Source organism: Callionymus lyra, chromosome 17 (genome assembly GCF_982586985.1).
Source record: "Callionymus lyra chromosome 17, fCalLyr1.hap1.1, whole genome shotgun sequence".
In the NCBI taxonomy this organism is placed as follows: Eukaryota; Metazoa; Chordata; class Actinopteri; order Syngnathiformes; family Callionymidae; genus Callionymus; species Callionymus lyra.
Genome location: NC_141834.1, coordinates 11,171,629 through 11,187,833, shown reverse-complemented (window position 1 = coordinate 11,187,833; position 16,205 = coordinate 11,171,629). Strand labels below are relative to the sequence as shown.

The 16,205-nt window shown below is 38.5% G+C and overlaps 1 protein-coding gene across 1 annotated transcript; it reads left to right on the top strand.

Moving 5' to 3' along the window:
- The first annotated feature begins 8,227 nt into the window (after positions 1-8,227).
- On the top strand, positions 8,228-15,432 carry LOC148062421 (G2/M phase-specific E3 ubiquitin-protein ligase-like). Its single transcript, XM_087779097.1, has 13 exons — positions 8,228-8,474; positions 10,033-10,071; positions 10,153-10,268; positions 11,528-11,566; positions 11,648-11,688; positions 12,492-12,536; positions 12,657-12,850; positions 12,930-13,023; positions 13,119-13,281; positions 13,349-13,455; positions 13,554-13,698; positions 13,793-13,919; positions 14,390-15,432. Exons 1-13 carry the CDS (start codon positions 8,228-8,230, stop codon positions 14,707-14,709), a joined length of 1,677 nt encoding a protein of 558 aa, XP_087635223.1. The 3' UTR covers positions 14,710-15,432.
- The last annotated feature ends 773 nt before the right edge of the window (positions 15,433-16,205 follow it).

Here is a 16,205-nt window from a genome sequence, read left to right as displayed (position 1 = left end):
CGGTATTGCACCACAACACATCACCTTTCGCTCTGAGGCAGATGCGCTGGTGGACAGGTGAGCTATTTGGCGCCAATTTAATTTCCTGGTATCAGGAACGGAGCCAGACAACGCAATGAAACGTAGACGACATGTCGGAGTTGGTCGAGTAGCAAGGTAAGTTAAAATGATTTCATTGTTTGGTCCGTGTACCTTCCATTTATTCTGTATTGCGTGCGTAAGTTTCATGGCTGGTGACGTCATATTTATTGGAACTTTACAGCGTTTCTTATCTTATTTATGCCCATGTATCCAACAACATATTAAAAGGTATCATCAACATCCTTCTTCATATCAGCATCCTTCATATCAGCATCCTTCATATCAGCATCCTTCCTGTGTCTAAATAACATTTACTGTAAACAAAAGTGTACAACACACATTTAATTTTAAGTTGAATGAAGTGAACACGCGACGAATATCCGACCTTTGTTTACTTCATTAGTATTTTATTCACAAAGCTATTATGAAATGGATCATAGCTAAATGTTTGGACAAAGAATAATTTAATCTAAATATTAACTTTGACTAACTGTTTGATACAAACAAGTTATTTAGTTGAAAATAAACGAAAAATAATTAGCTTCATTAGTTATTCCTAAAATAGCATTTGATGATGTACAACATATTATGTTTTATCAACGCTCGTAGTTAATTCATTTTCATTTAAGTTCATTTTCTATATACATTACTACCATCTAGTGGCCTTTGAGTATAACTACATCGATTATTCTAACCTATAAAAATCAACATTTTTATAGGTTATATAATACAGAATAGTCCAACTATAGTACAATTACTGTATGCAGACAAGAAAACAGACATATTTAGTGTGTACAAGAACACAATCACATTTATTTATATTAACACATCATCATAATAAATAAAACAACTTCTGTAAATAAACAACTGTCTTGGTTCTAATGTTTTGCAACATTGTATCCTCCAATTTTCCATGGGCAGGAAGACGAGGGATGAGAGGCTTCGATGCCCAGTGTTGATGCCTAACAGAAGAGTGGATAATATGCATTTAATTAGACAAACCTCAAAAACAAACCAAGGATTGATGCAACTAACATACTTTTTTATACGCGCAAAAGGCAAAATCCTGGATGTGGGTCATCAGAATAAATTCCCCGCAACTCTCCTTGTTTTCCTTTCCCCGCTTATCCTGTACGTGAGTCTTCACAAGAGTCTTCATATTTCTAAAATTATTTTCTCTGTCTCTCCAGGAATCCGTGCAAAGCCGAAAAAAGACAATTTGCCGATTATATCCCATGTTAAGTTGGTAACAGTAACTCCACTGCTCACTGAACTTGACGAGAGATCAATCTCCTAAACGTCATATTGTAATATGACATTTGGAAATTAACATGTATCTACTAACTGAAATAGTAACTGAGTAGTAATGAATAAAAACAGAATCTTATTTATAAATTGAATAAACATCTTCTTTTTTTATTTAAGCTTTTATGTGTATAGCTGCATAACTTTTTAAAGAATAGGAATAAAAATAGATAGATTGATAGAGGAAAATATTGTATAAATCACAAACAAAATAAAGTTACATTAATTAACGTTCCATATAAAACAAATTACTTTTGAATACAGAACTCTTAGTCAAAATCACCACTTCAAGTCTATTCTATTGTATTCATTATGTTTGACAATATAATAATAATAATAATAATAATAACTAATAAAACCAAAAACGCATCATACCTGAAAATACAAATGAAGTTAACAACGTTTTGTTTACTTCATGACAGCACGTAAATATGTTTTAAATCATTGTTGGATTACTTTGACTCTCCACGGTAAAGAGTTTCAAAACACTCGCTGCCCTGATCCTGTACTGACAAGGGGGACAGAAAATGTACCTACACCGGGTTATATCTAGCGATCTAGATTTTATTTCCTTCTTATTATTGAACAAAGCAACGTAATTTGTTAAATAACGTAATTTACTGAAGGTGAAAATTAAATGTGTGTTGCTCATGTCTCTTTTGTTAACAGTAAATATTCTTTATACACAGGAATGTTGCTGATATGAAGAAGGATGTTGATGTTAAGTATTACCATGTTGTTGGATACATAAAGGCATAAATAAGATGCGCTGTAAAGTTCTAATATAAATGACTCCACAAGAGTCATTACATCACCAGCCATGAACTTATCGCACGACACTGTACCTTCACTTCCTGTTACACGAATAATCTGCGCAGACTGAAGATGTGCACAATTAAAATGGAAATATAGAAATTCAAGGCCTTTTTTCGAAAGTGTATTGGTTTTTAAAAAAGATCCTCTTACATTAAATTTCCAGTTTTAGTTTCAAAAATCAACCGCAACAGAGTTTGAACCAAAACATTTGGTCATCTTGTCCTGATAAATGATGAATGGTATGTATCTTTATAACTCCCTAACTACAATTCCGATGGACACCACATTTATGTAACTTATGAAGGACCTCCTTATCATGTTCTACACTTGTTAGTTTTTCAAATTCACCTTGAAGCATTGAGCATTACGACCCCGGAGGAGAGGATGAGGAAGATCTACTCCACTGCTCTCTGGTCCGGCGGTGACGAGGCCAAAAAGGTTTTCCTGACGGCTCTGGAAGAAAACGAACCATACCTCATCGCTGACTTGAGGAAAAATGAAAAAGGCAGTGTGGGTCGGCAGCACACCCAGCTTCATGGGCGGGCATTGGGGGGCAGTGCCCCGCCCCCAGAGTGAGCCGTGCCCGCCCTGGCAGGAGGCTAATTCTTTTACATCAAAGTGGCCAACCCTCGCCAGCCAATTACAGGTGATGTAAATGTACAATGTTGTGGCTCAACTCTTTAGTTATTTTCATGTGAGAACACACAACAACGCTAACAGCATCTCAACAGCAACTCAAAATATTTTTGTTTATTATCTTCTTCGATCTCTCAACACACATCCATCAATGTCAAGAGAACAGCACATCCAAGTGGCCATTAGGTTCCACTACAGTTATTGTTATCATTTGACATTAATGGTTACAGTTGCTTATAGAGTCAGTAATTGGTTTTGGTTTTCAGTATGGACATCCGGAATTTCTTCCGAACAAATAAGCTGACAAGAAAAAGTAATAACGAGAGCGAACAGGAAGCAGCGGCATCTATTTCTTCTGAAAACATAAGCACTGAAGTTAACCTGAACACTGGAGTGAACATTCTTTTAGTTACTGGTTTCCACGACTGGAAGCATGCTATTGAAAGGGGAAATGGACTAATCCAGCATGCTGAATCCAAAGAGCACCTGACTTATGAGGCCATGTGGAGGGACAAGGAAAGACGGCTTCACACAAATAAAGAAATATCAACACTGATCAACTGCAGCGCAACAGATATTATCTGTCTGCAATTATTGATGTTGTGGAGTTCCCTGCTGTGAACCAACTGCCATTTAGAGGTGACCACGATGCATATGGTGCTGTGAATGAGGATGGATATGGGCTATTTTTGTCTTTGTTTGAGTTTTCACTAAGAAAAGATAAAGAATTAGCAAATATTGCAAAAACGATTCCTCACAACTTACACAAGCCATGACATTCAAAATAGCATAATAACTGTAATGAGTGCTTTATTAAGAGAGTACATTGTGAAGGAAGTTGGTGAATCATTCTACATGTTAAAAGTGGATGGAACCAGAGACCCAACAGAGAGAATATATCCATCGTTCCCCGCTTTGTGAACGAACACTGCGAAGCAACTGAGCGCCTCCTTACTATAGCCACTGCAGACCGGGGAGACGCAGTTACATTGACTGACACGATATTACAAGAACTCACAACAGCTGGCCTGAGCCCTGAGAAAATCATCAGTCAGGTATATGATGGGGCCTCGCTTATGTCAGGTAAACATGGAGGGGTACGGAAACTGCTGCAGCAAAAACTGGACAGAGAGATACCGTATGTTCACTGTTTTAATCATCAGCTGCATTTGGTGGTCATCCATGCTCTGGCAGTTGAAAGGGCTGTGATGGACTTCTTCAGTGTGTGCGACATGCTGTACAAGTTCTGCAGAAAGCCAACTGTTGCCATTCTCTACAAAGGAGAGACACTAAAGCGCTCATTGGACGCTGGACTGGACATTTTGCTACAGGTATGTCAATCTGGACTGATTAATTTGAAGATATTAAGATGTTTTTTTTCTATTCTACAGTCTCAGTCATACTGAAATCATCTGATGACCGAGCCACACTGCTCAGAGAGATCAGCAGCAACAGGACTGTGGCAGAGCATGTCTGAGCCCAGCTTTATCTTTATTGCTGAGATGGTGCACAAGATCCTGGCAAATCTTGATCCCCCAAACAAGATGTTGCAGGCGGAAGACATGGATCTGCTTACAGGTAAAATTATTGATATAGATGGTTAAAAAACTATAACTACTTCTGAGCAAATCAATTATTTGTATACATCCTTCCATGTAAGAAATGCAGCTCTTTACAACAAAGAGTTAAATGCTTCACAATAAACGTAAAACATGTTAAGATTAAGTTCTAACTTTGAATTGTGGGCATACCAACAAGATTTTTATGGTATTGTTTGTTTTTATTTCACTGGGTCTTTCCATGCAATCCTGCACTTTAAGTTGTTATATTCTTTACAGTACTAATAAGTTTTATTTTTATTTTCTTATAGCTTTGCAGCTAATCTGCAGTGCAAGCACCTGTTTTGAGACTATCAGCAAGAGACAATGTGGCAAAAGGGCCATCAAAAAGAAAACGTGCACAAAACGCTTCCTTTGCTGACTACGTTGTTGAGGAAATAAGTGCACATGTAGATACTAATAATGAAACAGTACTACGCAGGATTTATTATAGTTGTGTTGACTCGGTATATGAGGAACTTAAACATCGCTTTGGGAAAAATAACTTTGAAATGATGGAGGCACTAAATGCCCTGGATCCTGTGCAAGCCACGTTCTTGGATGTCAGCAAGCTTAAGCCTTTACTTGACCTCACCAAGACACCTGCTGTCGACTCTGAATTTGAGGTGGCCCGCAACTGCCTCAGGACACAAATGCAAGAGTCTTCTCCACCGGATGAGGAGAAGTGGACAATGAAACGGGTGATTAAGGCTCGGTGAACGTTCAGTATTGTTTTTATTGTACCTTAAAAACAATTCTCTTGTAGAATGACATGATGACAATTGTCATGATGGTCATTTGGTGACCTTTAAACAAACACATTTTTCAGCATCTGGGCTTCATCAAGCAGTCAAACGGATCACACATCACACCTAACATGATTTTGTTTAATGAGATGACAACTTATTTGATTGTTCAATCTACTTTCATTTTGTTTATTGCAAATTGTTATCAGTGTTTAACATGAAGTTGCATTATATTGTTATCAAGGGAATCATTATGGTCGTAATGATATTAATATAAACCTTATTTCTCCATCTTCACAGATTTTGAAGCAGTTCCAGAGGCCACTGGAAGCAATGCCTACAGTCCTTCAAGCATTTAAACATGGCCTGACTTTTGGAGCAAGCACTGCATCCTGTGAAAATTAATTTTCAACTCTTAAAAATGTTTTCACTGATCATCGTCAAACAATGCTTCATCAACGTAAGGCCCACCTGATCCAGTTGGCCTTTGAGAAAGACTTGACACGGAAATTTAGAAATGAGTGGAAGGACATGGTGTTAAGACGGTTTCAAACAGACCACTGACACCACCTGCCACTCTACTAAAAGTTGTTTAGCCTTTCTGTGAGTCTCTCTCTCCCTCACACATGCACACTTAAAGGCAGAAGGGTAACACAGCTTTATTCTGCTCCTTCTGCTCCTCAACTGCTGTAGCTACGTCTCCCAGTTTGAATGTTTACAGTTTACTCCAGTGTTCATGTTGACTTCAGTGCCTATGTTTTTAGTAGAAGAGAATTGTATGGCGCTTTATTTTAATAAATGGACACAGCACTAAACTTTGTTGTTGGTTGTTACTTTTTTTTAGATTTTGGGATGAACTGTCCCTTTTTAGGAAGGGGGAAATTATTTATTTGTACTGTGCAAGTAGTCACAGAGCCATTGTTCACAGAGCCTGAAGCAAATCAGTTTTTAGGTTGAAAAGTTTGCCCCCCTTAAAAAAATGTAATGCCCCCCTTAAATATGTTTATGCAGCCGGGTCTGGTACGCTGCTCTACTCGCTTGGAAAAGAGTCCGAGCAAGTGTTTAAAACGTTCTTCTTTGGGCAGGGAGAAGATGAATATGATACCGTGCTGGGCAAACTGGACAATTATTTTGTGCCAAAAGTTAATATGATACACGAACGAGCACGTTTTCACCAGCGTGTACAGCAGCCCAGTGAGAGCTCGGAGGATACTTACCTCCGCGCCCTGCACAAGCTCGCAGACACATGTGCCTTTGCTGAAGTTAAAAATGAAAATATTCGTGACAGACTGGTCGTGGGCATCTTGGATAGGGAACTGTCAGAGAAGCTACAGTTAACACCGGACCTATGTCTGGACAAAGCGGTCGGAAAGTGAAAAAAAAAGTGAAACTCAGAATTCTTGACGTTCTGGTGAACTTTAAATATGACACTGGCGCTGTGTTGTGTTGTTCTTGGTCCGAAGCTACGGCTAAAGACGTGTGTAAATAAAGCTTCTACACGGATTTTCCACGCTTGTTTATTTGTGACTACATATCACTACAGTTTCTTCAGCCTTCATGTTGAAAATGTGACTTGTGAGACGTCAGATCGACTTCCCTGTTTACACTGTTGTGTCCAAGATTGGGCTCAAACCTTGAAGGTTTGTTTTAGTAAAATACTGTTGTTGTGATGTTGTCGAGCTTTTTGTTAAAATTGTTTGTGTCTGTATAATTTGATTTCTAAATTTAAAATTGAAAAAGATAAAAACGTGTCACTGGTTCAACCTGCTCCCTGTGTGTGTGGGTGCACCGAGAGTGAAAGAATTCTGATCCAAGTCAGTGCATCAGAACGCGCCGGTGAGTGCGACTTTTTCGAACAAACGCGTGCTTCCCTCTGTGGAGATTCTCAGGGCGTTCGGACGCGCCGGTACGGGTGACTTTTTCGAAGAAAAAAAAGCGCCGGTGCGGGCGTTTGTTGTTATTTTGATTTCTGAATAGAAAATTGAATAACATAAAAAGTGTCACTGGCTCAACCTGCTCCCTGTGTGTGTGAGAGAGTGAAAGAATTCTGATCCGAGCCAGTGCCTCCGAAGGCCCCGGTGCGGGCCTACGGAGGCGCCTGCCGCTTGAGTCTCCCCGGAAATTGAATTCGTTTTGTGATAATGTTCAGGCCAGCAGAGAAGGCCCTGCTTCTTCCACAGCTCAGTTGAACGCCTGGCAGCTGACAAGACAACTGTAGTGATATGTAGTCACAAATAAACAAGCGTGGAATATCCGTGTAGGAGCTTTATTTACACACGTCTTTAGCCGTAGCTTCGGACCAAGAACAACACACACGTCACTCCCGATGTATCCATGCGCCGTGCGCTATAGAAAACATAGTCCCTTAACACCACAACAACAACGTCTGCCAGGTGTTTCTCTGCCTGTAGTTTTGATTTGGTTTCTTCAGCCTTCATGTTGAAAATGTGACTTGTGAGACGTCAGATCGACTTCTCTGTTTACACTGTTGTGTCCAAGATTGGGCTCAAACCTTGAAGGTGTATTTTAGTGAAATACTGTTGTTGTGATGTTGTCAGTCTTGTTGTTTAAATTATTTGTGCCTGTATATTTTGATTTCTAAATTTAGAATTGAATCAGACAAAAAGTGCCACTGGCTCAACCTGCTCCGTGTGTGTGTGTCAGAGTGAAAGAATTCTCCTGACACCACGCCTGTGTGTCTCTCTTCTATCAGAAGTCAAAACATACTGCTCATTTGAACTCTCTGCTAACTTCAAGATTTATTCCTATAAAAAAAAAAAACATAAAAAAAGGGATACAGAGCACCACCGGGTACCGGTGGATGTCGCTCACATGACCGCGACAGAGTGTCTGAAAGTCGGGCATGAGTTTCGGGAAGCAAGCGTAAAAAAAAATCGACCGGCACCCATTGTTCGGACCTACCCGCGCCTGAACAATAGGTCGTTTTTTTTCGGTTGTTTGTGATTGGATAAAGCTGTCCGTGGGCGTAATTATATCTATAAATATTATACCCGGAAGAGATAAAGTAAGACAACCAAGTGAAAGATGGCGAACTATGTGGTCATTATCTCTGATACTCTGGCAAATTTGTCGAAGGATAACCTGAAAAGGTTCTGCCACAGGCTCCTGAACCGCAAAGGGCTGCCGCAGGTCAGACTTAGGCAGGTGGAGAACAAGGACTACCTGGATATAACTGACCTGATGGTCTCCACCTTCACTGAGGCTGGAGCTCTGAAGGTGTGTGTGGAGATCCTCAGGGGGATCGGATGCAACAACGAAGCGGAGTCACTGGGTAACATTCATCTTTGATCCAAGTCAGTGTTTGTCGAATCTACTTGCGCGTGTGCGCGTGTACCCTCTTCCACCCGGAAGCCTCCCCAGCTCCCCGAACACTCCTTAGTGTCACAGGAGCTGAGGAAGGCCGAAGATATGTGGAGGAATGTGCTGGAGAATTTTTACCAAAGCTGTTGCGAGTTAAGAACTGATCGCGCGCGCGTCGGCACCGCATCACTTACAGAGATTCTCAGGGCGTTCGGGGACTGCCATCACGTCAGCCCGCACTGAAGAAATGTTGCGTGTCTATTGCTAAGCTTTCGGTCAAGACGCTGAACGCTAGTAGATAGACTTGAGACAACTTGAAAATTGTTTTTGTCCCGCAATAAATTAACAGTAACTATTCAAAAGTGACTTTTTGTGGTGCGGGCTCCCAAAGGCGCCGGTGCGGGTGCGGGCATCCGAACACTGAGGGGCTCTGAAGGTGTGTGTGGAGATTCCGGTGACTTTTGCGAACAAAAATGCGCCGGTACGGGTGCGGGCGTCCGAACACTGAGGGGCTCTGACGGTGTGTGTGGAGATTCCCAGGGCGTCCGAACGCGCCGGTGACTTTTGTGAACAAAAATGCGCCGGTGCGGGCGTCCGAACGCGCCGGTGCGGGAACCTTTTTCGAATAAACGCTGACCGATTATTTCTTGTTTTGCACAGGCCCAACGGTAGCGTTTTTGTATATGTTGTATATATAAATATGTTTTAAAATGGAAACGTATCTGATTTAATATAACAATAACAAGATTTTGTTTATGTTATGTATTATTTTTAATAGCGATTATGAGTAGGATAAACTATATATTTTGACAATGTATATCGTTATTTTTTCGTTTGTTTAAATTGATATATGCTTTACAAGTGTGTATTCATAATGGTACTGTTTATACCTAAATATTTTGTAGTTACTATGTCAGAATAAAAACATTGTTATTATTCATTTAACTTACAAAGATTATCTGAAAACATGAACTCGCCAATAAAATAATTACAGTTAAGTAACGTTAAATATTTTTGAATTGTAGTCATTATTTTTTAATCATTTTAAAAGAAAAACCTTATTTACAAATAATTAAATGATCATAATTTCACGGTTTGAAAAAATAACAGTTTTTCTAAATTAAATTTGTGCTGAACACATCTCTATACATGTATTTACAGTCAATATGAATTGATATATTTAATTATATTAAATAAACTTTGTAGGACAAATATGTTTCAGTGTATGTTTCTCTCAGCGTCGTTATAAGAGGAAGATGGTAGTGATGGTGGAATAATAAGCGATACGAGTTGTATGTTGTTGGATGAATAAAGAAATAAGATGCTCTTTGTACTTCTTTCAAGTAAATGTTATTGGGATTTAATTTTTTTTCATTATCAGCTGGTTCTTTGGAGAAGAAAAACTCCTCCCAGAGTAAATCATTTATCTATTTGTCGAGTTTGCGTGCTTAATTTTCGATTAAAAAAAAAATTTCAACTAGAATTTGAGATGACTGTTTCTCAAAAGTAAAACCTTATTTGTGTTTCAGTTAAGATGCTTCCATCAGAAGCGTGTGCTGCTGCAGATCGTGAGTTGAATATAAAGAAAAAATATAGTCTAACGTGCTTCAATTAATCTTAGTTCTGAAATTCTCCTTCTCTTTCTTCAGGTCGACACTTTGTGGACAAACACCAGGTATCTTTGATCCAGAGAGTGACCAACATCCCCCCGAATTTGGGGCACAAGTTCCGCCACTGGTTCTCGAAACTCAAAGGGCCGCTGCAGGTGGGTAACATTTATCTTTGATCCAAGTCAGTGTTTGTTGAGTCTACTTGTGCGTGTACCCTCTTCCCCAGTAAGCAACTGCGGTCAAGTGAGCCGCGATCCAGTCGCAACTTTAAAACACTTGCGCTTTTGTGAAGGTGTTACGGTAGTGAGAGAGAAGTCACACGCGGAAGGATCTAGGACACTATTACTGATAGATTCTCAAAAATATTGACTTGATTAACAGTGACAATAATACACAGTACCAAATTGAAAATAAATCAATATTTCTTCACTGAAAATACATTAAATTCTGTTCAATTATACTTCAAAACCTGCTGAACATGAAAGTAAAGTCAGATCTTTGTTAACTATTGTGTTTTTTTTTAATCCGAATTAAAATATATTGTGATCGAATAACAGTAACAATAATACAATGTTCTAAATTGACAATAAATCAATATTTCTACAGTAAAAATACATGAAGCTTTGTTCACTTATACTTCAAAACCTGCTGAACATGAAAGTAAAGTCAGATCTTTGTCAACTAATTGTCAACTATTAAGGTTTCTTAAGCAGTATTTATAATGGTACTGTTTATACCTTAATATTTTGTAGTTACTATGTCAGAATAGAGACGTTGTTATGATTCATTAAACTTACAAAGATAATCTGAAATCACAAACTCACCAATAAAATAATTAAAGTAAAGTAACGTTAAATATTTAGAATTGTATTTTTTTTAAAAATCATTTTACAAGAAAAACCTTGTTTACAAATAATTAAATCATCAGAATAAATCTAGTCTAAATTAAATTTGTGCTGAACACATCTCTATACATTTATTTACAGTCAATATGAATTGTTTACGTTGGCGCAGTGTTTGGCCCAATCGCCTCACAGCAAAAGAGAAGGTGACCTTTGTGACCTTGTGACCCTGGTACCTTTCTGTGTGGAGTTAGTATGTTCTCCCCGTGTTCTTTGTAGAACAAAAATGTTCCTGTGTATGTTTGTTTGTCGTTACAAAAGGAAGATGGTGGTGATGGTGTAATATTAAGTGTGACGAGTTGTATGTCGTTAGGGAAATAAGATACTCTTTTTACTTTCAAGTAAATGTTATTTAATTATTTTGCATCATCAGCTGGTTCCTTGGCTCCCCCAAGAGAAATTCATTTATGTATTTGTCGAGTTTGCGTGCTTGATTTTCAAAATAAATAAATAAAATTCAACTTGAATTTGAGATGACTGTTTCTCAAAAGTAAATCTTATTTGTGTTTCAGTTGAGACGCTTCCATCAGAAGCGTGTGCTGCTGCAGATCGTGAGTTGAATAGAAAGAATAATTATAGTCTAACGTGCTTCAATTAATCTTAGTTCTGAAATTCTCCTTCTCTTTCTTCAGGACGACACTTTGGGGACAAACACCAGGTATCTCTTGATCAGGTCAGATGTTGGCAGGTGGAGAACAATGGCGTTTTATTTGTGTCTCTTTGCTGAGCGTGCAGTAAGACATTTTGAGAATTAATTTTCACACCATTTTAACAAAACATTCATTTAGTAGAAGTTTAACAAAAACAAGGTATAATGATTGCATTTTACACAATTTCTTTCATCTCATTGGTTATTATGCTGCTATGATTTTCTATTGAGTTGAATGTTGAATACTAGAAACTAGAAAGCGTCTGATATCATACATAAGTATTCCGACCTTTTTTTCCAGTTTAGGACATGTTGATTTTGGGCCATTTTTTAAAGTTTGAGTAAAAAAAATTGGTCGAATTGGACCTTTTTTCGAGCCTTCAAAAAAAGACATTTTGCGCATTTTCATAACAATCTTTTGCGCTCACATGGTGCGTCTGATATCATACTTAAGTATTCCGACCTTTTTTTCCATTTTCGGACACGTCGATTTTGGGCCATTTTTTAAAGTTTGAGTGAAAAAAATCGGTCGAATTATACCTTTTTTCGAGCCTTCAAAAAACAACATTTTACACATTTTCGTAACAATCTAGACACTTTAGCTTCTAGCTCTGTAAAGCCCCCAGAGACGGAGCGCCCTGCCCCTAGAAATTCAACAGTGCAGTTAATTTAAAATTAAAGGTGGTTTGCCCAATTTGCACCAAATAATTCTCAAGTGGTGACATCACAGTCCATAATAGCCTGTGTGGAGAGGGGTGAATTCATAGTATGCATAATCTAATAATTTTTGTTTTTAAAACTTCATATTGTTTCATCTTTCTTTTCAGAAGTCCAAGTACAGAAGCCAACACTACAGTATCCACGCCAAATAGGTGTGTTTTCATCAGTTTATTTTATATTTTATTATTTATTTTATTTATCTCTTTTTTACTTTACAAATTGCATAAGGCAGTGTTGGCTGATCTTGTATTCCGTTTGTCCTCTTGTTTAAGTGTTGAAGATGTATTGGTCTTCCTGGCACAACAAGTCGACAAAAAAAAGGAATTCCAACTGTGTGTCCACAAAGATGGACTTCCTGACAGGGGCATTATCCTGTGGCAAAGGAATAAAACGTCTCCAAAGAGTGCTCTAAAAGTAAAATTTTTTGGAGGGGATGACACATCATTTAGCATAGAATTTTTGACTGGTCAGTTGTACATTGTACCATTTTATTCTGACTTAAAACAAACCCAATAGATCAGGAACAATGTTTCTTTTCCCCACAGGAATGATTTCAGGTATTGAAAATATGTTCTTTGAAGGTGACGGGAACCAGGGTAAAAATCCCAAATACTCTTTGACCGACATTTGTAATTTCAGGTTGGTGGTTATTATTATTATTTGATCAAAACTAAACCATTTTTTAATCCAAGCATATCCTTTTTAACTTGAGTTTTATTGTACATTGCACACAGAACTATTGGTGAGATAATGGCTGTCAGCCTGGCACAAGGTGGCCCACCTCCTGCTTTTATGAAGGAATGGTGCTACAACTTCCTCTGCACAGGAGCAGTAGACTACCATTCTCTGTCTGAGGAGGATGTGGCAGATTATGAGTCCCGTCTTCTCATCAGAAAGGTATTGAACTAGGTTTGTAAATGTAATATTGAATACACAATATCTAATTTAGTAATGCATTACACAGGTCAGAAGTTCAACAGATGCACAAACCTTGTCGGGCTATGCTGATAAATTTGTGATCTGTGGATACACCAGCAACATAAACTCGGAAAGCAAAGAAAACATCATTAGGTATTAAACTTTTCATGAAAATTGACATTTACAGTATATTTAAAAAAAAATGTCAATCTCAAAACCAATGTCTATCAATGTTTTTGTGTTATTCAAAGAGCAATTGTCCTACATTCTACAACACGGCTTTTTCCAATACTGCAGCAGCTTAGGAAGGGCTTGGAATTGTATGGCCTGGTTGATCAGATGTTTGCAAACCCTGAAGCTTGCCACTCACTGTTTGTTCCTGGAAAGATAATTAAAGTAAGTAAATGTAGTCAATTTCTAATGTTTTAATAAATTGAATATTGTCTTTTTTCATTATCATTGTTAAAATATTTATTTACTGTTTTTATAGTTGGATGCTCATTTCATCATGATAAACTGCAAGCCACAGTTCAGTGAAAAAGGGACAAACAAGGAAAAAAGTGAGAGGATGACTATAGATTTCCTCCAGGATTTCTTGCATGAGATTGAGGAAGCAGGTGAGGTATGCAAGTTTTGCTATGTAGACTAATTGACTCTGATTCGGTAAAACAAAGCGATGGTAAGCTTTGTTATACAAAGTGTTCGACTTAATGACTCAATCCATAGTTTTTTTTAAATTAATCCCCCAATTATTTCCCTTAGTAGTTTGTAATGCAATATCCATAATAATGATCTGAGGTTGAATTTAAGTTTCTTCATTTGCCCACCAGATGGCAGTTTGTTATCTGTGACCATTGCCTTTGAAAAACCTTTATAATTAAACCTCTTTAAGAATAGAGTGCTAACTGCTAAAAATGAAGATGCTGATCTGCATCAGCCCATCACTAGCTACTAGCTTACTTTTGGGTGGCAAGCAAAATGGCTTTTGCTTCGGCAGTTAACGTTAACGTGCCAACCTTGTTCTAGAATATGTACAAGGCTTTGAGTTTATACTGTTCATGCCACATGACATACATATCCATTACAGATGAGGAACCAGACCATAATGCTGCTGAAGGGCAGCGTCTCACAATTCCGCGTGTGCTCCAATGGATGTCGGGGCAGTCTCACATCCCCATCCTTCCTGCTGAAAGAAGTCTCTTTAAAATAACGTACAAGTTTGATCATGACTGTGTGGAACAACTTCGAGACCACCTTGTGTGTTATCCAATAGTGAGTGCGTGTACTAAGACCATAACTTTTCCAGTGCGACATCTTGGCACTTACAAAGAATTTCAGAACATTTTAAGAAAAGCAGTAGTGGGTTTCACGGAGTTTAACAAATGCCATACTAATTGTGTTGTGTAATTTTATTTGTTAATAAGTGTTCTTATTGAAACATGTAGACAATCTTTAAGAAACATTCGTTCTTATTTGTTCAGGCTTTTCCTTGATTTTCTGGAACTCCTGTTGTGTTATCAGTTTTATCTTGACCTTTAAAGTATATACTTTATTAAATATTCTTTCGATTGTTTAAGCGCTTTGTGACCCTGGTCTGGAAAAGCGCTATACAAATAAAAATGACTTACTTACTTACTACTTACAATAGTAACAATATTAACAATATAATATAAATAGATTATATTATTATTGTTATTATTGTATAATTGTTATTATAGATTTTATATAGAGTGTGGGGCGTCATAGCTCAGATGGTAGAGTGGTTGACTCGTGGTCTGAGAGGTTGTGGTTTCGATCCTAGTTCCGGACGAGATTGTGGCGTTGTGTCCCTGAGCAAGACACTTTACCCTCATTGCTCCTGATGGTTGAGTTGGTGCGCTGCGTCGCAGCCTACTCAAAACATCATTGTGAATGGGTGAATTTGTAATTTTGTGTAAAGCACTATATAAATAACAGCCATTTACCATTTAGAACCATAAATACACTTTCCCGAAGGAGATCTCCTAAGGGATCAATAAAGTTCTACCTAACCTAACCTAATAGGTAGGTAGGTAGTTAATATAGGTAGTGTCTGTTGTTAATGTGCTATGTTGAAGTACAGCTAAAATGACAACCATACATGTTTGGTATTTTGGGATGAGGTATCAATAAAGTTTTACCTAATCATTTTTTTGTGTATTACTAAGTACTATTTCCCATTTTTACAAGTGTCAAGTGACAGTTGGTAGAAAATGTTTAAGACAAAATGAACAGCCAAATTGTCATGTTTTGGTGCTTTCCTGTTTTATTTTGAAGTCGGTTTCCTGTTTTGGTTCGTGTTTTTGTTTTTGTCTTGACAGACGCTGGCAGGTGCGCGGCTGGGGGTGATTGAATGGCGGGTTCTTCCCACAGAAAAGGAGCGTCGCGGACCTGAAGAACTCGCCAGAGAATTGAGTTTCCAGACTAGGTTGGCATTCGTAGATTCTCTTTGCTCGTGTTCCGTATGAACTTTTTCCTGAAGACCCCTGACGTTGTCAGCGCCTTGTTTTGCTCACGTGAGTCTTTTTTTCTCTTTTGTTTTAGTTCCGGATCTGAGATCCCGATCTCCAGCCGCGTCCTGCCTTCGTCCCGAGTTCCTGATTTGTTTTTTGTTTCCGTCCTTTCCGACCGCTTGGAAAAGACTTGGAAAAGACTTTGCCTGAACTTTTGCTCCGAGGATATTTGTCCACTTCCGCTACTGGGTCTCCTGCCGAGTTCCACCCGTGACAGAATTCTCTGGCCACCAAATGGACCCAGCGGAAGTGAAGGAGCTCCGCCGAGCCCTCGGTTCTCAAGGAACCAGACTTTGTTCGCTCGAGGAGATGACACGGGAGAGTCACGCAGCGCTGGTCCAGCTGTCAGCCGCCGTGGGTGAGTTGACTCTC

Excerpts from the sequence above, each read along its gene's own strand:
- LOC148062421 (XM_087779097.1), top strand. The coding sequence starts at position 8,228 with ATGGCGAACTATGTGGTCATTATCTCTGATACTCTGGCAAATTTGTCG. Across the intron at positions 13,282-13,348 it reads CCCGTCTTCTCATCAGAAAG|GTCAGAAGTTCAACAGATGC; the intron begins GTATTGAACTAG and ends TGCATTACACAG. Across the intron at positions 13,456-13,553 it reads AGCAAAGAAAACATCATTAG|AGCAATTGTCCTACATTCTA; the intron begins GTATTAAACTTT and ends TGTTATTCAAAG.